We start from the raw sequence: 24,204 nt of genomic DNA, 5'->3' as shown, positions 1-24,204 counted from the left end.
TACATGCTAAAGAAAATCCTATTAATAGGCAATTAAGTAATAAAACACCAAAAATAAACTAAGTAAGAGTAAAAGTGACAGCAAGAAGGGGGCTTGGCGTGACATCTGGACAGAGGAAGGAGGAAAAGGAAACCTGGTGGTGGAATGGGGAATTTCATGAGAGTATAAAGAGGAACAGGACAACAAAGAAGAAATGGGATAGTCAGAAAGATGCAGAAAGTAGACAAAAGTACAAGTAGATAAAGTGTAAGGTGAAGAGGGAGGTGGTGAAGGCTAAAGAAAAGGCATATGATGAGTTGTATGAGAGGCTGAACAGAAAGGAGAGTGAAAAGGACCTGTACCGATTGGCTAGACAGAGGGACTGAGCTGGGAAAGATGTGCAGCAGGTTAGGGTGATAAAGGATAAAGATGGAAGTGTACTCACAAGTGAGGAGGGTGTGTTGAGCAGATGGAAAGAGTACTTTGAGAGGCTGATGAATGAAGAGAATGAGAGAGAGAGAAGACTGGATGATGTGGAGATAGTGAATCAGGAAGTACAAAGGATTAGGAAGAAGGAAGTAAGGACAGCTATGAAGAGGATGAAGAATGGGAAGGCCGTTGGTCCAGATGATATACCTGTGGAAGCATGGAGGTGTTTAGGAGAGATGGCAGTGGAGTTTTTAACCAGATTGTTTAACGGAATCTTGGAAAGTGAGAGGATGCCTGAGGAGTAGAGAAGATGTGTACTGATACCAATTTTTAAGAATAAGGGGGACGTGCAGAACTGTAGTAACTACAGGGGGATAAAATTGATGAGCCATGACATTATGAGAAAGAGTAGTGGAAGCTACATTAAGAAAGGAAGTGATGATTAATGAGAAGCAGCATGGTTTCATGCCAGGAAAGAGCACCACAGATGCAATATTAGGTCAGAGGGGGTTGATGGAGAAGTATAAAGAAGGCCAGAAGGAGCTGCATTACATCTTTGTGGACATAGAGAAAGCATATGACAGGATGCCTCGAGAGGAGTTGTGATATTGTATGAGGAAGTTGGGAGTGGCAGAGAAGTACGTAAGAGTTGTACAGGATATGTATGAGTGAAGTCTGACAGTGGTGAGGTCTGTGGTAGAAGTGACGGTATGCATTCAACATGGAGGTAGGATTACATAAGGGATTGGCTCTGAGCCCTTTCATATTTGCAATGGTGATGGACAGGTTGACAGACAAGATTAGACAGAAGTCTCTATGGACTATGATGTCTAAACACTGGTGCTGTTTGTTTTCATAGATCTGTGAAAAAATGCATTACATTAAAACATATACAATAATAACAGGCTCATTTTTATTTTACATTCATTTCAGACTTCGACACAGAACCTGCAAATGTTACTGGCTGTAGTTGGTTTAACTAATAGTCTCACCAATAACAAAGTATAAAAATGATGACAGAACATTGATGAGCAGTTTCAGGCAAACAGACAGTAGATGTTTTAAATATATTTTAATAACATTAGGCAATACTATATTTTGTATCACATGATTCTTTAAAAAAGGGCGTTAAAATACTTTTTCCTGATTAATTATAACAATTTCTTCATGCTTCAAGGCCTTTTAAACTAAAGGTTTGACCTTTCCTTATTTTTGAAAACCTAACTAGAATAAGATAAGTTGCCGTAACAAAGCTAATTATCACAAACTATACAAAGGCATTTCAAATATATCTTTTAAGAAGTAATAGACAGCATAAAAACTATAATTTGTAGTCAAAACAATAATTTATGGATAGACCTCCTCAACTCTATACTCATGCTAGTGATGTCCCTGGGTTATAATAAGAGTGCCATTTGTGTTTGAAGTAGCAATGTGAGAAAGCATTTTTGTTGAATTAAGAAATGAATTATTATCATTACAAAAAATGTGAGACACAGTGCCAATAAAGTACAAACTTTGAAAACTGCTACCTATAAAAAAAAACACTAAAAAATACTGTATTCCGGCAAATCTACTGTTTTAGTTTTTCAACAGAGCTGTTTTGGATTTTTAAAAGAAAATGTTACTTTATACAGTATATGCTTTATATACATTATCAAGCACCAAAATGTTCTCATAATTTACTTTTCTGATGGGGCATCCCTCCTACCAAAATAAGTAATAACCACTCAGATCCTGCTGTATACTTTGCTCTCCAAGGACAATAAGAGGTCATCATTAATTTCTAGATACCACAGATCTTATGTATGGCCATTTTTAACATAACTACTATTTTCTACATTAACAGAAAAAGAAAAGTTTGACTATATACCAAGGCAAAGTTAGCATTTCCTCTTACTTGTTCAGAACAGCTTATGTGATAATTTATATACCTTTATTGAGACAACAATTCATCAGAGGCTGATTGAGACCACTTTAAAATGTGCTCTCCAAGGCCTCCTCAAAGTAATCCTACACTCACCTTTACTTTTCCCATCAAAACAGTTGCAACCATTCCTGTCCACAAAGTTCTGCAGATGTCACTATTCAAGGCATGGAGCATTTTCTGCCAAAGCTTTTTGCAGCGGGCCTCCATTACTGAGGTCATTAATCAGGTCCATTCAGGTTCTATGTAACTTGACTCTTCAAATATGCAGAACATCCTCTTCCATATATGAAAATGTGAGTCATCCTGAACAGAGTAATTCACTCACCATTTCTTGTACTCCCTCACAATCTGCTTGAGTCACTCAGTTTTGTTTATCAGATGCTTTGTTAGTTTAACTTCAAACATAAGTGCTCATCAGTGGAGATTCTGTCAACTTTCTCTGCTTAAATATTCAGAATATACACTTTCTAATTAGTCAACACAGTTACAAAGGCAATCATTGATCTTCTGGCATTTGTTACACGAATAACCTGGTGTTTGTTTCAAAATAGGGTCATCTTTTTAGTACTTAACTGGCATGCACTGTACATATACTGTATATCCATATTACTAACCGAGAATGGTAAACCGGATGGACGCAGGGACATCCGGCCATGGGCCGTGGACGCAAAAGACGTACTGCGCAGGCGCCCCCACAAAACCCCCCTTCCAAGCAACGGAAACCGGATGCAAAGCAACGTAAAATAAGAAATGAGGCGCCCATAGCACACAGAAAAAAGGAGTCAGATGCCGGCGCCGCACGAAGCCCATGGCACACGAAACGGAACACACACAAAGAAGAGAACTGAGACCCACGACACACAAACACCCCCTCCACTAACAGAGATAAAATAAAGTGAGGCAACGCCCCCTAGCACACAAAAAAAAAAAAAGAAGTCAGATGCGAGCTCCACACAAACCCATTGGACACAAAACGGGACAGACTACGGACATAGCACACGAAACATACACAAAAAGCAGGATTCGGACCCACGACCACACTAACATAAATAAGAAATTAGACACAAAGCCCCATTACTGAACGAACCGTCCGTATTAAATATACGTCATCTGAACACATTCAAATTATGCAGCATAGGTCGATCTCATTACACTGATACACTATTAACCGTTCAGCCACAGAAAAGGCTCCATATTAACAGTGAGTGCGATCCTCCTTATTACTTATCCATATTTCTAACGCTGAAGAACAAACAAGTCATGAATTCACGCTCACGGGTACAAAATGATACGGCTCGAGTGACGGGACCAAACACACGAACCCGCATGAAAAAAAACAATACATGTCGGACGACTAACCGACTTACAAAAATGGGCAAGGCTCAATACAAACAATGAACGCCGTAAACTGCAACGGGCTTCTCACACAGCAAAGGCAAATCGATTACAGCTCCAGAATAGCACGTCCCAAATCCTGCACATACAACGACGCGCCTCTCAAACGGCACAAGCAAAAGATACACGTCAAGGACATCAACGACAGACACCTGCTAAACGATTGCGCCAGTTAGCTGACAACGCATTCAATAATGAGTCCACTATTCATGAAAATTCATTGGGATTAATGAATGTCATTTGCAATCATTGTCATTCACTTAACTTCCCTGAAGAAACAACTGGCAATACAAGTAATGAATTTACACGTTATTGTCAAAAGGGTCAAATTTGACTGCCTCCTTTACATTCATATCCTGCATATCTACAGAAGCTTCTAACTAACGAAGTACCTGAAAGTAAAAACTTTATGAACTGCATTAGATCCTACAATAGTTCATTTGCTTTTGCATCTAATGGCATCTAGTCACTTACTCAACACCATTGATAAACTTCTACAAACGTTGATGAATAATAATATTCCCTTTGGAGGAAAGGTACTTTTATTAGGAGGAGATTTTACACAGTGCTTAGCTATTGTTCCACATGCCATGCGCTCGGCTATTCTTCAGTCCACCTTAAAATACGCAGACAATTGGCATTGCTTTCAAAAGAGTTACAGAGATATTTGGAACAACAATCTCATTACACCACATACCCCTTTTAACACAACGAACTATATTATGTCCAAAAAATATTAATGTTGATCACATTAATAACCAGGTCATTTCATTACTTCCTGGAGTGGCACAGCTCTTTTTAAGCTCTGACAAAGTTGACTCTGATGACGACAATGACCATCTTAATTTCCCCTTAGAATATTTGAACACTATTAACCCAGCCAGATTACCACAACACAATCTTAGCCTTTAAAACGGAACAATAATCATGCTATTAAGAAACCTTGACACTAAACAGGGTTTATGCAATGGTACACGTTTAGTCGTCAACACCATGCCACACAATGTTATTAAAGCAAAACTTCTTACAGAATCACATGCTAACAATACTGTTCTAATTCCTACAATTACCTTTCAACTTCTGACCTGGAATTACCTTTTACACTTAAACGGCGACAGTTCCCCATTAAACCTACCTTGACCATGACCATCAACAAATCACAAGGACAAACCATAGACAAAGTTAGCATCTACCTCTCTGAGCCCGTTTTTGGACATGGACAACTTTATTTGCTTCCTATATGCGTCATCTACACCTTCACACTATGCTATATCTCATTCATACATCACGCTCTTTGTAATTTCACAACACCAGGGGTTGGCGAGCGAAGCGAGCAGGGGGCGGAGCCCCCTAGTGAATGCAGATAATGATTGGATTTGTTCCCAGGGTTCACTCCTATCTTGTCCAGTCATTCTGTAGTTGTTGGTATTGCTGAATGTCAGTTTTCTCTCCTTTACTTTTAACTCTCAAATGATATTTTGATATTGTAAAATAGGATTCATCACAAAATAGTTTCACTCATATACTCTATCCCTCTAGAGAAACTTTGAAGTTCTTTTTTGGTTTCAGTGGAAGACATATTTACAGAGAGGATAAATATCCAAAACATTTAATCAGACAGAGCTTCTTATTGGCTTTAATAGAGTTGACAAGAGCAAGACTACTACTAAAAAGTCCTAGTTCATGTATAGTATCAGTCCATTTTCTGAACCCCTTTCGATTACAGAGTTGAAAGGTAACACCAAATATACAAGCTATATCAAAAACCTAATCAGGGTAGGGTGACTATTTCAATATTATCTATAATTCAAACTGATGCTGAAAGAACTGATTTTATGGGGTCAGTTCTGGGTATTGCCTTGAGGATAATGCAGCATGAAGTCAATACTTTAGCTCTGTAGCCTAAAATATGCTTGCAAACATCCATGAAAAGATAAAATATATTTATAATACTTACGCTTCTAAACACATTGCCCCACATGCATTAATGAAAATATATAGTCATAACTGATGCCAAAATTGCTTTAATCCTAAATGCTTTGGCAAGCCTCTTATTTAACTTCATTGTTAATGTCTTATTATTTATTTTTATTGCTTTAAATAAACTCCTCATGATGATTTTCAAGGGTTTGCTTGAAAATGTTTGTACTCCAAAGCACTTGAAGAGAAAAGTAATACTTTGTTTCAAATTGTAAAAGTTTACTTTTTTCCAGAATATTCAGGTTACAATCCCAAGTTGATACTGTTAATTTGCTATCATTTGGTATGCATTTCTGAAAGGTCTTTGATACAGTACAGTACATCCTTTGAAAAAACAGAGGAAGAGATAGTAGTTGAAAGTAATTTATTACAGTAATAATCAGGAAATCAAAAAATGTTTCTACTTTATTGTCCAGCTATCCATCCACTTGGGAACTTGCTTTTTTCATTATGAACAGATTCAACTAAAATGTAGGTGTTTTGTACTAAATATGACTATATCAATACTTTATCAAAAAATATATCTTCCCTCCACATTTTCATTGGGCATGTTTGAATGTTATATGCATTCAATATCCCTTGTCAGCTTTGTGTCACCTTTTCTCATCACTGTTTCAACAAGGGAGATTCATGGGGAAGGAAAGTTAATATTTGACTTAGACGGGTAAAGCATCAGCCAGATTAAACTGAAGGACCCAAATGAGGAATGAAAGAATTATTAGAGGATGTTACTTTCAGAATGATTTCTAATCCTACCTCCGAAAGAGTTTCTCTTGCATCTCAGGAGAGGAGAGAGGCTGTAGAGTCCAAATGAACCCTGTTCAAGATCATAGTACTGGAGGCAGCTGTAAGAGCCTGTGACAAAAGGTTGTTTTTGGCTATCAGGCGGGCAACCTGGAACCTGCTGGTGGACACCAACAGTAATGGACGCTGTAATGTTGAACAGGAAGGCCTCCCATACAATGTTAGCAGGAGTGTTTACAAATTTGACTGACAGGCTGGCAGGTCAAGAGGTGGCAGCAGCAACAATGGCCAAAGTGAAGAAATGTTTGTGGGCAGTATGTTTCTCTGCTAAAACAGAGCTTACTAAGGCCATGGAGAATGACTTTACGATGACATCAAAGAGGTTCCAGCAAACAATTTAATTACCTGATAAGGCTGTTACCCAGGCTGTTCTAAACAAGGACTAGAAAAGTTGACCTTAACCAGGAATATCACATGAAAGTTGGAAAGCACACTACAAGGATTACCTGATCCTGGTAGATATGACAGCATCACAGGAGGCTGTACCAGGAGCATTTGACTGCTGCTGGTTCCATCACTGTGGCTGAGCATGCTGGTTTTACTAAAAATCTCTGTTGCAGCAGGTTGCTGAAGTACAGGAGATCCAAACTGAAATGCTGAAAACATGGTAGTGACAATGCTTCAGAGGTAGAGGTCTCCATTGTTAAAAGACAGATAAGAGGGTGTGTTCCAGTTATGGAAGGATCACAGTTCTCAGCCTCCCTGGAAAAGCTTTTACTGGGTTTATAGCACATAGTTGAACCTTTTAAGCTGATAAATCTCAGGTAATAGGCCTTAGTGTGAAATTCAAGTCAAGCTGAAGATGAACAAGAGTGCAGTGATTCTGGAAAAGCTAAAACTTGAAGCAGGATTTCTAGTATTTTGCTTGGTTCGATTCTGCAGCTGTTTATTTCCTTGGCAAAATTACATTGAGCTTAATGATAAGGATTCTAAAACATTTTCAGTGTGTTTTGAGAAACTGTAAAAATATGTATTAGTGTACCAGTGAATTGTGCACTTGAAAGATTTGTATCAGAGTATGATGTGGTTGAGATGAAAACGTACATCTGCAACACTGAAGCCATGGTCCTCTCCTAGAAAATAGTGATGAAAAATAGTAAAGAGTAAGAGAGTGCCACAAGAGGAAGAATTGGTGTACCATATGGTATTGTTCATGAGTGATGATTAATTGAGATTGTTAGCTTGACCAATGAATTGATGCAGTGGCATAAGTTTTGTGAATTTTGTATCAGACCGATGTGGTGAAGTCCTTTTACAAAGCTGTTGATTTACTGTTCTGACTACATCACCATCAACAGGAGTCAACTGAGGTGTTTTGGGTATGTAGTTAGGATGCTCCCTGGGGGCTTAACTTGAAAGCTGTACAAGGTATGGCTCCTCACTGTCTTGGAAACATTTGGTTAATCCTCAGAAAGGTCTAAAGAAAGGGATAAGCGAGGTCTGGTCAGCCCAGCTAAGCATGCTACTGCCACAACCTTCTCCATGCAAAGGGTAATTAAAATGAATGAATGAATTATATGTATACTAGCTAAGTTACCCAGCATTATCTGACTGGAAAAATGAAAGGATGGAAAGCTAAAATGTAATTACAAATGATATATTACCACACATTATAAACCTGAAACTTGCAGCATTTGGTCTGTATGCTAAAATGCTAGGAGTGGTAATTTTAACTCTTAGTCTGCTTACTTATACTCAAAGTTTAAGTCACTACGTTATTTAAAAGCTTAATTATCTGAAATCATACAGAAAAATATCAAAGTTCGAAATGCATCAATTTTATTAAGTTTTGATATCCACGCTCCATCTGCCAGAGGCTGTGGAAATTATAATGCCTAAAGCAAGTTGGCACCAGGACCAATTTAGTAGGCAGGCACTATATTTTCACAGTGTATCAATTTGTGATTATAATACAAATAAAACAAAAATAATTTTCATTCAGAAAAATATGTATGGGAGTGCATAAGCAACATATTACAGCAAACAGGATTTGTAGGATCACACTGTAACATTCTAAACAGAGGCTGTATCAATCTAAAATACTTAAGATTTATGCAAGGAAACAATTAGCATGAAACTAAATGAAAACCTAAAAGTCTACATCAAATAAAATACTGCAGATGTTGCTTTTCATTTGCTTTTTCATTATTTGCTGTAATTTAATTTGTAATTTTATTCCCTCTGTTTATTGAGTTCCTAACTGCCTCCGCAAGCACCGATTACTCTACTGCACTGCATTTTAAATTGCCTTCTTTGGCTGTAATTTTGACATTGTTGGGAAAAACTAGACTGCAGGCATTGTGATGCTGAAGAGATTCTTCTCTCACTATAGTACAAAGCTATTGCTATTGTAAGTACAGCATGTCTTCTTTGTAAGAAGTATTATTCTTTTTTCCTTCCTCCACAGGCAATACTGCTTTGGGCCATAGAGAAAATACTTAAAGGAAATCAAAGAAAACTTTTTAAGAAAGTTAAATGTAATGGATAAGAATCAAACTCTGATTTCTTGGTTGAAAGGCAAGTGTCCTAACCATCACACCTCATTAATATCATCTGTAGATGCCACGTGGGCTGGACGGACATCCCGGCCAGGAGAGGGGATGATGGTTCTTTACCCGCACAAAAGGACAAAAAGGGATGGACGGACAGCTCACTAGGAAAGAAAGACATTGCTAGAAACTTTTTATTTCTCCATTACACAAGATGGCAGCAGCCCCAGATATCGGTGCCCCCTAGAAAAGCAGCAAGGCATGCCGGGAGATGTAGTTCGGCAGTGCAGACCTGCTGGAGTCACTGGGGGCCATGAGAGGGTGTTGCAGAGAGACAAGCTCCCATGTTATGATGGACTTCTGTGTGACCCAGAAGTGCTTCCATCGGGCAATTGTCCTGGCACCGGAAGTACTCCCGGGTCTGTCATAAAAGGGGCCGCACTCCCTTATACAGTCGAATTGGAGCTGGGAGGTAGTGGAGCAACGCTTGAATGGAGGAAGGTAGTGTGGTAGGAAGAAACATTTCTGGACAGAAAGCTTGTATTTTGTGCTTGTGATGACATATGTGAGAGGATTTGATTAATAAATTAACCTTTATTTGAACCCGGGACTGTGCTTGTGTGTTTGTGTTGGGGTTAGAGCTTGCTGATGCCCAGGTGTCGATCAAACATCATAATGTGCATGTTATTGTTTCTCTGTCATTAGGTCAAAGTACTTCATTCCATTCACTGTACTGTAACTGTATATCTGTTTGCATGGCTTTTCTCAGGTATTATTTCCAAATGACTGTTTTTAGACTAAATATCACTTCATTATCAGATTTGAGTCAGCAGTTACAAACACTTATTCCAACGCCCTTACCACTCCTTGAGGAACAATGGCAAAAGTTTTATGTCAAAACCCTGACTTGAGCAGTTTCAAATATGATAGGGAGAAAGTGCTAGATGGGTTAAGATGATGGTCTAATGGCAAAAGAATATGTTTACAATCACCAAATTCCAAAAAATACATTTGGAGACACTATGGCCCCACTCAGGACAGATTGGGGCAAATACAAAAAACAGAGGGAAATGTTAGTTAAATGTAATTAGCAGGAATCTAACCCCGATCTGTCGGTTGAAAGGGAAGTGGGCTAACCATCACACCACCATCACAACGTGTGTGGCACTGTTTCTGTGTTGATACTTCACACTGAAGTATTTCATACCACAAACTATTTTATAACTGTGGCTTGTAGCATATTATTTTCACAGATCATACTGTAGCATTTCTTGCTACTAACTCTGACCTGTAGCCACCCAGGGATGGATGAGGGGTTACGAAGCAAAAAGATATATGTCAGAAGCCCTGCTTATGGCGAGATGTACCTGTGTGTCAAATTTAAAGGCTGTGGTGTGAAAACAAAGAACAAATAATTAGATTGTGCTTAAAAGATACAGAGATAAATTTCCTTAATAGAACAATCTGGTAACAGAATTATGCAATAAAATTTGTGAAAAGTATTCCAGCATAATTAAGTAAAGTATACCTTTGCACATTCTTGTTCCTTGTAATTGATATCCTTCAGGGCAGATGCAGGAGTAGGATCCAGGCTGATTTACACACTGGTACTGGCACATATAACTTGAAAAACTGCACTCGTCAATATCTTTAGAAAACAGAACACACAATGAACAGAGGTAATACAAAGTTGTCGTATATCACATACATTAATCACACTTTTAAGTAGATGCACAGCTATGTATTATATGTTGGCAAAATCACAAACTTCAGAAAACAGTTTAACGTGCTAGGCTTTCCATGACATAACAAGATGCAGTTAATCCAGAATGCAAATACAGAGAAAATGATCACTAGGATACAAAATAACTAGCTGATATTTGATTTAACTTTAGGTATTTGCCATAACAGCACTAGCAAAGTCATTATAAGTTAATGTATTTCTTATGGGATTTCTATTGCAGGAGAAAAAATTGATGTTGATCTACTGGAAATGCCAAAATAGAAAATATATTTTTACAATTACAAATAATGCTAAAAAAGTTTATTATATTGACATACTACATTTTACACAACAATGACCACTATTGTGTTATGTTTTACTTTTAAATAAACGAATTCAGCATTAAAAATGGAAATATTAAAATATAACAGCTCTTCAGCCAAATAAGTATTCTTACTAATACTCACTAATACTAATAAATATTATACTCTTTTGATATTTTACAAGTTCAAAAACAGATGAATATTTAGGTAAAAATTAACATGAACACTATAAACCAAGAGGAAAAAATGTACTTGTGAATTCTACACCTTTAATAATAAAAGTATCCCAAGTATTGGGTTACGTGAATTTAGGAATTTTATGCTATGTTAATAGTAACAGCATGTATTATATGCACTTTGATACAATTGTTTCACAGTTTTATTAATGCACTTGCTATTGTCGATGGGTGACTCACCAGATGATAAACATAATTATATAATAAATAAAAACACACTTAATATTTTAAATGCTTGAATACGAGTAATATACAAGAAATTATAAATTATAAAATTTTCAATCTGTTATTTGTTATTGCTTTCAGATGATGGAGCCTGAACAGGCAGCATGTTGTGCAGGGCAGTAGGAAACCCATGGATTCCACTCCATTGCTGAGGAACTCTCACACCTTCATTCACACCTACTCCCATTCTTGGCCTATTTAGAGTTAACAAATAACCTAACAAACATCGTGGAAGTAAAGCTAGAGTAGTACATGGAAGAAAAACTCCATACAGATCAGGGCTGAAATCTGACTCTGGAGGTGTGAGGGAGCCATTGTTCCAAGATGTTGTACCATATCTAATCAGATTTTACTTCCTATGTATCCATTTATAAACATTCATCCTTCCATTCATTTTATGAATCCATGGTGTTTTAGTAAAGGTGCATGAGGAACTGGAGCATTGGCTGTAAAGCATTTGGATTCACTTTGTAGTTTAAAAGATGGAACACTGGAGTTTTCTCATATGCTGAATTTGGTCAGAGTTCTGTCAAGAGACATTTATTAACTTTTGCCAATTACCTGCTGACAGAGGCTCAGATTCCCCAAAGACCTGGAAAGAAATTGATGTTTCTCTGCAAACTCATCATGTAAAGGTTGCTTTTCCTCATCTCAATGCAAATTAAATTTAATTTCTAATATTTTTTTTTTATTTTTTAATTGTTTTTTTCCAAATGTAGTTACTATAAATTAATTTTAAAAATTGCAGAGAAAATTGGCTACTCCCAACATAAAAACCTAACACACAGTGGTATTAAAAAGACAGATATTGGAAATGACAACTTCCTTTTATGTGTAAAGGATGTGAGCGGGTGGTCTTAGCATACTGTTATTGGGTGTATTTTCTTGCCACACATTGAGTTCTTTGATACAAGCATAGTAATGTTAGAAAGTCACACGAAAGCTAAACATCAGTGCCAGTCAGATGTATCCTTTCATGACAGCAGTGAAACCATCTGTGAATGGGCTTTTCCAGCAGGTTAAAGTGCTAGTCATAGGAAAATGGAATTGAATTCAGCACAATATAGCTCTCAGTTCAATTAATTATCTGTGGGGTGAGGTGAACGTACTGTTTGATGAAGAGATATATCACTAGTTAGTTTACAACAGCTATATGACACATTGGAGCTGAGCTGTTGAGATGTGCTAATGAATACAGGAGTAAAGGCTAGAAGGGGGACAGTGAAGAGGCTGAATTGCTATTAGCTGGATTAAATTAAAATAATATTAAGCAGCATTTGCAACTATATGATGACCAATGGTTAATGCATATTAATTCAACTCTGTAAATAAATATAACATTAGTTGCCACTCTGAAGTTTATAAAGTGAATTTGGAAATACAAATAAGCAGAATACAATCCTTTATAATACAGAATCCCTCGACCATCAACTTAATGCACTTCTGACACACTTATCTTGTTAAGTAATGAAAACATTTCAGAGATGATTACAGTATATGATTCACTTTTTCATTTTTTTTATTTTTACTGCTGAGCAAAAATGTATAGAATTAACAACTTCTTAGTCAACATCTTTCAAAGATACAATTATCCTTCTCTAACCAAATGCAGGGAAGCAAACTGAATATATTAAATTAGAAATAGATTTTCTCTTGGCAATCTATCAATTGAGCCTCACATCTCATTCCAAAAAAACTGTAAAAAAACTCCCTTGCGATGCTAATAAAACACACTGTTAATATATTGATTACCTCTGTATTAGCAGTTGTCACAATTTGATTTCTTCAATGTGTTCATGGTTATACCTTTAGTCAATAAATCAAACACCAATATAATATTCTTAATTTTAAATCTATCATTCAAAATCTCATTGGGCTACTGTTGGCCAAAGGAGAAGAAGAGGGGGGAGACGTGTCCGGAGTCAGGAGGAGAGGAGGAAAGTAATGAGAGTGGAACTGAGGGTAGGAACTTTGAATGTTGGCATTATGACTGGTAAGGGAAGAGAGTTAGCAGATATGATGGAGAGAAGGAAGGTTGATATATTGTGCATGCAAGAGAATAAATGGAAGGGGAGTAAAGCCAGGTGGATCGTAGGTGGATTCAAATTGTTCTATCATGCTGTGGATGGGAGGAGAAATGGGGTAGGGGTTATTCTGAAGGAACAGTATGTCAAGAGTGTTTTGGAGGTGAAAAGAGTATCAGACAGAGTAATGATTATGAAAACGGAAACTGGAGGTGTGATGATGAATGTTGTTAGTGCATATGCCCCGTAAGTCGGGTGTGCGATGGAGGAGAAAGAAGATTTTTGGAGTGAGTTGGATGAAGTGATGAACAGTGTACCCAAGGGACAGAAAATGGTGATTGGAGCAGATTTCAATGGACATGTTAGTGAAGGGAACAGGGAGGACGAGTAGGTGATGGGTAGGTATGGTGTCAAGGAGAGGAATGAAGAAAGTCAGATGATAGTGGATTTTGCCAAAAGGATGGACATGGCTGTGGCGAATACGTATTTTAAGAAGAGGGAGGAACATAGAGTTACGTACAAGAGTGGAGGAAGATGCACACAGGTAGATTACATGCTATGCAGAAGAGTCAATCTGAAGGAGATTGAAGACCGCAAAGTGATGTCAGGGGAAAGTGTAGTTAAGCAGCATAGGATGGTGGTCTGTAGGATGGTATTAGAGATCAGGAAGAGGAAGAGAGTGAGGGCAGAGCCAAGAATCAAATGGTGGAATTTGAAAAAGTAAGACTGCAAGGTTGAGTTTAGGGAGAAGGTCAGACAGGCACTGGGTGGTAGTGAAGAGTTACCAGACAGTTGGGAAACTACAGCAGAAGTTGTAAGGGTGACAGCAAGAAGAGTGCTTGGCATGACATCTGGACAGAGTAAGGAAGAAACGGAAACCTGGTGGTGGAATGGGGAAGTACAGGACAGTATACAGAAGAAGAGGATGGCAAAGAAGTAGTGGGATAGTCAGAGAGATGCAGAAAGTAGACACGAGTACAAGGAGATAAGGCGCAAGGTGAAGAGAGAGGTGGCAAAGGCTAAAGAAAAGGCGTATGATGAGTTGTATGAAAGGTTGGACACTAAGGAGGGAGAAAAGGACCTGTACCGATTGGCTAGACAGAGGGACCAAGCTGGGAAAGATGTGCAGCAGGTTAGGGTGATAAAGGATAAAGATGGAAACATACTCACAAGCGAGGAGAGTGTGTTGAGCAGATAAAAAAAGTACTTTGAGAGGCTGATGAATAAAGAGAACGAGACAGAGAAGATGTGGAGATAGTGAATCAGGAAGTGCAACGGATTAGCAAGGAGGAAGTAAGGACAGCTATGAAGAGGATGAAAAATGGAAGGGCCGTTGGTCCAGGTGACATACCTGTGGAAGCATGGAGGTGTTTAGGAGAGATGACAGTGGAGTTTTTAACCAAATTGTTTAATGGAATCTTGAAAAGTGAGAGGATGCCTTAGGAGTGGAGAAGAAGTGTACTGGTGCCGATATTTAAGAATAAGGGGGAGGTGCAGGACTGTAATAACTACAAGGGGATAAAATTGATGAGCCATAGCGTGATGTTATGGGAAACAGTAGTGGAAGCTACGTTAAGAAGGGAGGTGGTGATTAATTCAGCAGCAGTATGGTTTCATGCCAAGAAAGAGCACCACAGATGCATTGTTTGCTCTGAGGATGTTGATGGAGAAGTATAGAGAAGGCCAGAAGGAGTTGCATTGCGTCTTTGTGGACCTGGAGAAAGCATATGACAGGGTGCCTCGAGAGGAGCTGTGGTATTATATTAGGAAGTCGGGAGTGGCAGAGAAGTACATAAGAGTTGTACAGGATATGTACGAGGGAAGCGTGACAGTGGTAAGGTCTGCAGTAGGAGTGACAGATGCATTCAAAGTGGAGGTGGGATTGCATCAGGGATCAGCTCTGAACCCTTTCTTATTTGCAATGGTGATGGACAGGTTGACAGACGAGATTAGACAGGAGTCCCCATGGACTATGATGTTTGCTGATGACATTGTGATCTGTAGCGATAGTAGGGAGCAGGTTGAGGAGACCCTGGAGAGGTGGAGATATGCTCTAGAGAGGAGAGGAATGAAGGTGAGTAGGAATAAGTCAGAATACATGTGTGTAAATGAGAGGGAGGTCAGTAGAATGGTGAGGATGCAGGGAGTAGAGTTGACGAAGGTGGATGAGTTTAAATACTTGGGATCAACAGTACAGAGTAATGGGGATTGTGGAAGAGAGGTGAAAAAGAGAGTGCAGGTAGGGTGGAATGGGGGGAGAAGAGTGACAGGAGTAATTTGTGACAGACGGGTATTAGCAAGAGTGAAAGGGAAGGTCTATAGGACGGTAGTGAGACCAGCTATGTTATATGGGTTGGAGACGGTGGCACTGACCAGAAAGCAGGAGACAGAACTGGAGGTGGCAGAGTTAAAGATGCTAAGATCTACACTGGGTGTGACGAAGATGGAGAGGATTAGAAATGAGTACATTAGAGGGTCAGCTCAAGTTGGACGGTTGGGAGACAAAGTCAGAGAGGTGAGATTGCGTTGGTTTGGACATATGCAGAGAAGAGTTGCTGAGTATATTGGGAGAAGGATATTAAGGCTAGAACTGCCAGACAAGAGGAAAAGAGGAAGGACTAAGAGAAGGTTTATGGATGTGGTGAGAGAGGACATGCAGGTGATGGGTGTAACAGAGCAAGATGCAGAGGACAGAAAGATATGGAAGAAGATGATCCGCTGCGGCAACTCCTAACAGAAGCAGCTGAAAGAAGAAGACCTAAGCTGTGTTTATTGTACCACAGCCAAACCAAACTGTGTTATAGAGAGAAGCAAGGTGTGCTCTCTCATAGCAAGGAAATAATAGTAAATTGTGTTGCATTTGTGTGTGAAGGTACTCATCCATATGGTTTTGTAGCTGGTAAAGGATTTGTGCAGCTTGTTCAATATTGTGTTAACATGGTTGCAAAACATGGCAGATTCGATATCTGTATGTGAAAAATGCTTCTAAATGCAATGCACACTTAAAATTCCCAGCAGCAATGTAAGGGACAATGTGATGCATCTTCAATGCATGTCCGTTCATCATGAACACAGTAATGTTGAACATCATGTGATTTCCCCATTAAACACTGGTAAACAAAAGTGAAACTTCTTTCCTCAAGCTAAACAAGCACTTTCAGTAAACAAAAATGTGTTTGGAAATTTGGTGGTTCAAATCCCATAAACGGCGTAAGTGACTCTACTCTGTTGGGCCCTTGAGCAGGCTCTTAACCTGCAATTGCTTTGTCCTGGGTATGATGTTAATCTGCATCCAGGTCCTCCAATTTACAGGGAAAACTTGAAGGTTGAGGCAGGATTGGCACTCCAGCCACTGCAAAAAAACCTCACACTGTTCCAGTGTGGTGGTGAGGTGTCACCCACCACACTTGGGTCTCAATCCATCACAGCATCCTCCCGACCTTTATTTCTGAGGAATGGACTGAGTTCTTCAGAAAACAATGAGGCAAACAAGAGCAGTCAAAGTATTGGTCGGAATGTATTGAAATCAGATCTGTGCATGTCCATAATATGCATATACATACATCCAGGAGCTGCACTGGCACTCAAGGTTGCTCCATTACTTTATTTGCATGTCTTAATGTGCTGTGTAACCCAAATCATGTGGCATCCCCTGTGCAAGTGCTGTAGCCATTTTAGCCACCTTGGCGCAGAAGTCATTATTATTAAATTAAGTGTATGTTGCAGTTGGCATATTCAGGTGTTTTTGTAAGTATGTTAGCCAATAAAAATGGAGAAATGTCACAGTTGGAGTTGTAGTCCTGCAGCAGGAATCCTGCTTATTAAAGCATTTGAGACTCAAGTCTCCAACTCTGTCAAAAAATAGCCAACTCCACAACTTCAAATCCAAGTCCACAGAAGGAAGTGTGTGTATTGAATAAAGTGAAATACATAGCCAACCATAATAAGGCAGTACAAAAACAATAAAACCAAATCCTTTCTTACACCCCAAACAAAGCAAAGATGTAGATTAAAAGAGCATTAGGTCTTTGTGCAGTCAGAGCAAGCAGCACCACTGAAAGACATATCCTCACATTTAGCTGGGATAAATCACCTGTTCTACCTCTGTGGCACTGCAAAGCAGCTGTTTCACCACTGCTATTAGTAAACCACAACAAAGAAACTAAGATAAGAACTGAGATAAAAAAAAAGCCACTGTGCTACAATCTCTAAATATCTTTGATTTTTCTTTAAACTAAGCAAAATATAAACATTCTGAATAAAAAAACTAAAATAAAATAACTATTAGCAAAATAACACTAATAACTATCCTAAAGATACAGAAAATGTTGAGTACTGATTACTATTTTAATTATAATTTAATGATATATACACTACTTATTTTACACAGGATAATCACCTGCAAACACTGTTATTTGCTACTTTACAAAACAAATACAATTACAATAGAGTATCAGATATACAAACTCAGCAAAACAATAACATCAACATAACATATATATAGAATTAAAAAATGAAGCACTGACAGATGAAGACCATGAATGTAATTCTTTTAGTTTCTTTATCAAGGAATAAGTGATCATATTTTTTTATTAAAAATTTCTGTAACAGTGAGTCATATTAAAAAATAACAGCGATAGGTGAATTTAATAACATTTATTAGAAAAGTACAGTGGACCCTTGACTTACGAACTCAATTCGTTTGCGAGGGCTGGTTGTAACTCAAGTTGGTTGTAAGTCAAGACTATTTTTCCCATAAGAAATAATGGAAATACCCATAATGCATTCCGAACCTCCCACAGCAATACTTACTTAACCTTTTCATAATAAAAAAGGGTTGTATAATGTGCATAATTTACCAAAAACACAAATAATTTTTGTAATGTACTAACCAAAAAGTTATAAAAAGTGCCTAGCCTACCAGAAACAACAATTTCATACTGTACTCACCATTTAAGTTGACATCTTTGGCTTGCAGGAAGGGAGGAGGAGGAGAGTGAAATGGAAGATGGTTAAATCTTTTCTTTGTAAAACTGTCGAGTTGGTGGATTTCGACATGCTGTACATATTAGCGAGATCGGTCACACGAACGCCACTCTTATATTTCCACACAATTTCCTTCTTCGTTTCAATTGTGATCACTTCCTTTACCTTCGTTACCTTCTCTTCCTTCCTTAGCTTCTTTTCTAGCTTTTATGGGGCCATTTTGATAGCAATTATCGAAATAAATTATATAAATCTCTGCACTGACCGAAATTACATCCTCAAACACATGTATCTGGGCTCCAACTGACGCTTACGAATGCTCTCGGCTGTTTGTTTACAATCGCACAAGCGGATACACGTGACCGCATTCGGGTCGTAACACAAGACGTTGGTCGTAATTCAAAACAAAAATTTTGGTCGTAAACCAAGTTGTTCGCATGTCAGGCCGGTCGTATATCGAGGATTGAGTGTACATGGAATACATAAAATACAATATCATGCAGTTAAAACAGAGCAAAAACAGTCTAGTGGAGTATGAAATAGCTTTTATAGACAGCAGAATTCAACTCAAGTGATTGGATTGATTGATGTGCTTTTGTTAATTGTTGTTCACATTTTTTAAACATAAAATTTCTTAAAGAACTGCACAGTGGAGAGGTAAAACTTGTGTTGAAGTACAAGCTAAAATAACTGGCTGCCAAATTGTTGGTAGGACCATGATAAAAGGTTATTGTGTTACTTTGCAAATTAAATGCAGTGTCATAGAAATATAGATTTTTTTATAATCTACTGATAAAGTAGATTATGAGGTTGTTTTTAAGTAACGAAAATACTTAGTACATGTTTATACACTATGTGCTTTAGATATCACTGAACCTAGAGAATTTGTTTTCTCTTCCATTCATATCTATATAAATTAAGCTGCTTGCATTTTTTTACTTTCATATCATGAAGATCATGTACCCAGTACGATTTTCAAGCAGCAGGAGAAGTGAGCTACTATGACATATTTTGATAAAGTCCACCTCTTTCCAACAGAGAATTATGTAAATATTCTGAAGCTGCTTTTTCTGTTAGGATTTAGTTTCTAATGGGCACACCCATGATGGGATGAATAACCTCCAAAGGGAATCCCCATCCTAAACTCAATACTAGCAACAATCATTCAATTAGATTGTTATTTAACAGAAAAATTAATGAAGAAAAATGCAGCTACAAAATGAATGATAAGGAAATGGTTTGATTAATTATCAAACAAGAATCTAACTGAAACAAACTAACTAAAGAAAGTAAAAAAGCAAAAACTAAAAATAAAAAGTTACTGAAAAGAATAGTATAAACAAATCTTTAAACAAACAATACCACTCGTATGGCCAAAAAACTCTAATTTTGAGTCCCAGTAGTCAAGCAGTAACAATACAGTAAACAACACATTATGGACAAATTCCAAAAACCAAGAACTATCATTAATCAAAATGCTGAGAAAACCATTGTAAACCAAAGGTACCCTGTAGCTAAATTAATAATAAGGACAATCCACAGACAAAGACAAATGGTTATAAAATAAAAACAATCAATTTCTTAAATTAAACTTATAACAATTAACTACAGAAAAGTCTTATATCTTAAAAAGGATCATTGCAGGTTAAGTGACTAAAATGAAATGATGATGCCTGGGGAGAACTGAGCTTCAAATAGAGGTGTCTCAGGTGCAATGGCATCTCTGCATTCAGGGTAAGTGGGGCACTGCCTCCCATATTCCAGCAGGTGGTGCTCTTGTGCAAAAAAATTAAATAAGAACTAACCTCACCTAAATAATTTAACACAATACATTGCACAACAAAGTTTTTGCTTCTTGAACACTGTTGGGTGTTTCTTATAGATTTTTGGGTGCTGATCACATCAAACTTTAACCACACGTACCGTTTCAGAGAAATCTTCAGTTTTGTCATGATTTTTTCTTATACAGCATTGTATAAACATTTTCGCTCCGTAAGTGACTTATCAACAATAGTTTGTGCAGCCTGGGAATGTCCAGGCATAGAATCAGGCCAGGTTGGAAGCTGTTCTGTGGAAGTTGACACCCTGGGCATGCCTGGGCAGAGTTTGAATGAGCTTAACGCTGTCTCAGCATGCTATAAAGGTGGCTTGCATACACCGATCCTGCTCATTTGGTTAATATAGTCAGTGTGTATGTATAGTATCAGTATAGTAAAGTATAGTATCTGTAGCAATATAACAGTAAGTAAGCTTGATGCTATAGATGTTTTGGTGTCAGTTCATATGTCTCGTCAATGTCGTAACGGCTGCGATACGTTCTGCTATATCTGTGGTGAATATACACTTGTGCCTCAGAGACGTTGGATGACTCCTCTTGTGAAGAAAGCTTATCATCTGTATTTCGGCTGCAAAATTGGTGATCAAGACAAGGAATGGATGCCTCACATTTGCTGTGTGACATGTGTTGTAAATCTGAGAGCCTGGCTCAGATCCACTCGAAAGACAATGCCTGTGCATAACCAGTAGGTACCTGTCACAATCAGCAAAAACTTTTCAGGAAGCAAGCCATTTGAAAAAAAATATTGTGCTGTGTTATTTAAAGGTTCTCAGCTGACTAAACTTAGTCAACATAATCACATTTTTTCCAATTTTTCACGATATTCTGTATGTAAGTTCTAATGCAATGAGCCAATCAATTATAGGGTCCTTTCCAAGGCTTTGATAGTAGCCACACGCCAAGTTCAACAGTTTTAGGCAGAAGTGCAGGTCATGGAAGTTTTACTCTGTTTCTGTTAATTATTTTGCAATATTCGTGTACTGGTTTTGTAATTGTTCATTGTGTCTTTGTGCCTTTTCAAGATGAGCCTGGGCTGCTTCCTATTACTTCACCTGTGTATCTCAATGGGCCATTTTTATAGTTCTAGGCTATTTGTATTTGGCCTTTTTAATTATGGGCCTTTTTTGTTTTTGGCTTATAGTATTTTGAGCCTTTGCCATTATCCATTTTTTGCAGTTAATATTTTATGTAGTATTTTTAACTCTTTGGCCCATACCTCCTAGGTATTTTGTAATTCCTGATCTTCACCTATTTAAGGCTTGTTAGTATGTTGGAATTTCATGATTCTTGCATTTTTTCAACTTTTATCATTTTGGACCTTTCTGTATTTTGGACTATCTTCTTTGTTGTACTTTTTTAAAAGCTGGCCTTATTGTTTCTTTTGTATTATTAAATTAAGACAATAGCTAATTAGTCAATACTACTTAAATGAAGTCTGTTTTGTCAGTCATGATTTCCTTGACCTTTTATTCATCAAAAGTCATAATAGCACCCAGATTTTATCTGAAATGGACTTGGGATTTACAGTGTTGCACAGTCATGGAGTAGCAATACTTTGTTATGGGACTCAAGCATTTTTTGAGAATATTAGTACTTTATATTATAAAATTTTATTTCCTTCACTACATTTTCAAATGCAAATAGCTACTTTTACTCCAGTATGTTTTTCTGGGCACATTCATAACTGCAATATTAAACCAGAAAACCAAACGACTACACAAATACTCTCAATGTTTTACTTAGTCAAATATTTAAAATACACGCTTCCCACTTTTTAGGAAAACTCTTGTATATAAATAATCTGGGAAGATTTCCAAATGTTTCAGTTATTGCCACAGCTAATGCTGATACATTCAGACACCTTCCTAATGGCAGCCTGCGTAATCGGATGAAGCTGGATGATGAAGACATGCAATCCCAGTCTCAGTTATTTTGAGAGCTGATGCTACTGTTTTCAGACAGCCCTGGGTCAGCCCTGTTCAGAAGGCTGCAGCAAGATGAACCCGTGCAGTCATGTGCTGTGGTTCACTCACTTTTTCAAGTGTGTTGCTCTGGGCAGCAATACTCCAAAACAGATTGTCAATTAGTTGGTAAAGCCCAAGGAAAACTGAAAGGCCATTTCTTTGAATGTGAAAGTAGAAGTGATAATGTGTAAGTAAAGCAATTTAATAAACATTATTAGGATTTGCATTGATGACTAATGCTTTTATTAAACTAATTCTGTCAATGTTCATGCAGTTTGAGGTTATCTGATCAAAAATGGGAGTCATTTATGAGGTTAAGGAATACTTCAAAAATATTTCCTATTAAATGAATTGTAATAATGTGTACACATATTTTGAAAATTTACTTTAGTAAGGGGTTTTAAGGAATGGATTGATTCCTTCTTAAACAGGGAAGCCTTTATGCCTCTTCTATTATCACCTACCCGACTGAATTAAGATACAATCATTAAGATGTCCACAAATGTTGAATGGCACTGCTTCAAGTTGCCAATACTTGGCTCATACTAGATATAGCCCAGAAAAATGGCACATATGCGCAGTCATACCACAGCTGCTAAACAACAAAGCAAAAGTCCTTGCATTGAATGTGTTCTCAAAATGTTTTCTTTCTCTGGATGCTCCTGTGTCCTCCCACAGTTTAATTATATTCATGTTAGGTGGATTTGTGATGTTAAATTTTCCCCCAGTGTTGTGTGTGTTCACCCTTCAATGGGCTAGCACCCTGTCCAGGACTTGTTACTGCTTTGTGGCCAGGGTTTGCTGGGATAGCTTTCAGCTTCCCCAGTACCAAGCTTTAGATAAATGGATTTAGAAAAAGAATGAACATAAAACAGGGAGTGATCCTACATTTACTTTTACTTATTTACAATTCATATTAGATACTTTAAAACTTGTGCTTGTGATTTGGTTATGGGCAGATTTTACTTTTACTTGAGTAACTTTCAAGAAAGTTATCTCTACTTTTACTCAAGTATGGCTGTTGAGTACTTCATACAACACTGGTGATTCCAAAGACACCCAATTAGTGGTGGGTAAGGAAAAAGAAAATGATTGGGGGATATCAAAAAAAAAGAAAAGTATTGGGTGATTCTAATGGGTTGGGCCCCAAGTTATGATGTATTATTATCTAATAATGAAGCAATCCAAATGAAATAAAGATCACAGTATTTCTGGATAAATGTACGAACAAGTGAGGTGTTGAGACTGACAGTGAAGCATTAAACAGGAAATTGCTTCCATCACCCCTACAATGCTGTCGATCTGTGTTTGCAAGAAGAAGGTGGCCATTTCCAACACCGAATGTGATGGGATCATTTATACATCTATCAAGGTATGCACTGTATTTATTTTGCTTCCATCGCTTCATTATTACACATCATAACTGGGAGACCCCACCATTAGAATCTCCCCGTATACTGTGGTATAATTATAATTCTGTAATGTTCTGATTTTTCAAAAATTCAATAAAGAGTTGATTAAAAGACAACGGGCTGTGTAACACATTACACAAGTATATAATAAACTAAAGGAAATTAGTTCTAAGTACTTTTTAATTATTTATTTAGTTAAATACACATTATAGAAATTATACAAGGAAATAACATACCCCTGCATGTTGTAAGATCCCTGTTGAGTTCATACCCTTGGTCACACTGGCACATGAATGAACCAATGATGTTATAGCACTGGTGCTGGCAGGGATTATTTACTTCACATTCATTGACATCTGGAAAGTAGAAATTGTATATGTAAATAAAAAAGAACCACAAAGTCCCAATTCAGATAAAAATCTGCATTGTTCCAAAAATCATTTTAATTTGATAGTTGAAATGTGAAAC

At 37.6% G+C, this 24,204-nt stretch overlaps 1 protein-coding gene across 3 annotated transcripts in view; it reads right to left on the bottom strand.

The window, feature by feature from the left end:
- The window catches only part of efemp1 (EGF containing fibulin extracellular matrix protein 1), a 145,553-nt gene that overhangs the window by 6,063 nt on the left and 115,286 nt on the right, over positions 1 to 24,204 (bottom strand). For 2 of the 3 annotated variants that reach the window (XM_028820153.2, XM_028820151.2), the window contains exons 7-8: positions 23,973 to 24,092; positions 10,535 to 10,654 (exon numbers count right to left, since the gene is read on the bottom strand). In XM_028820153.2, the coding sequence (XP_028675986.1) occupies positions 10,535 to 10,654; positions 23,973 to 24,092 (240 nt within the window). The remainder of the gene's footprint in view (positions 1 to 10,534; positions 10,655 to 23,972; positions 24,093 to 24,204) is intronic. The other variant, XM_051919623.1, reaches the window with a different exon arrangement.

Source organism: Erpetoichthys calabaricus, chromosome 15, assembly GCF_900747795.2.
Source record: "Erpetoichthys calabaricus chromosome 15, fErpCal1.3, whole genome shotgun sequence".
NCBI lineage: Eukaryota > Metazoa > Chordata > Cladistia > Polypteriformes > Polypteridae > Erpetoichthys > Erpetoichthys calabaricus.
The sequence above is the reverse complement of the archived record's forward strand: the minus strand, read 5'-3'. Positions and strand labels throughout refer to the sequence as shown.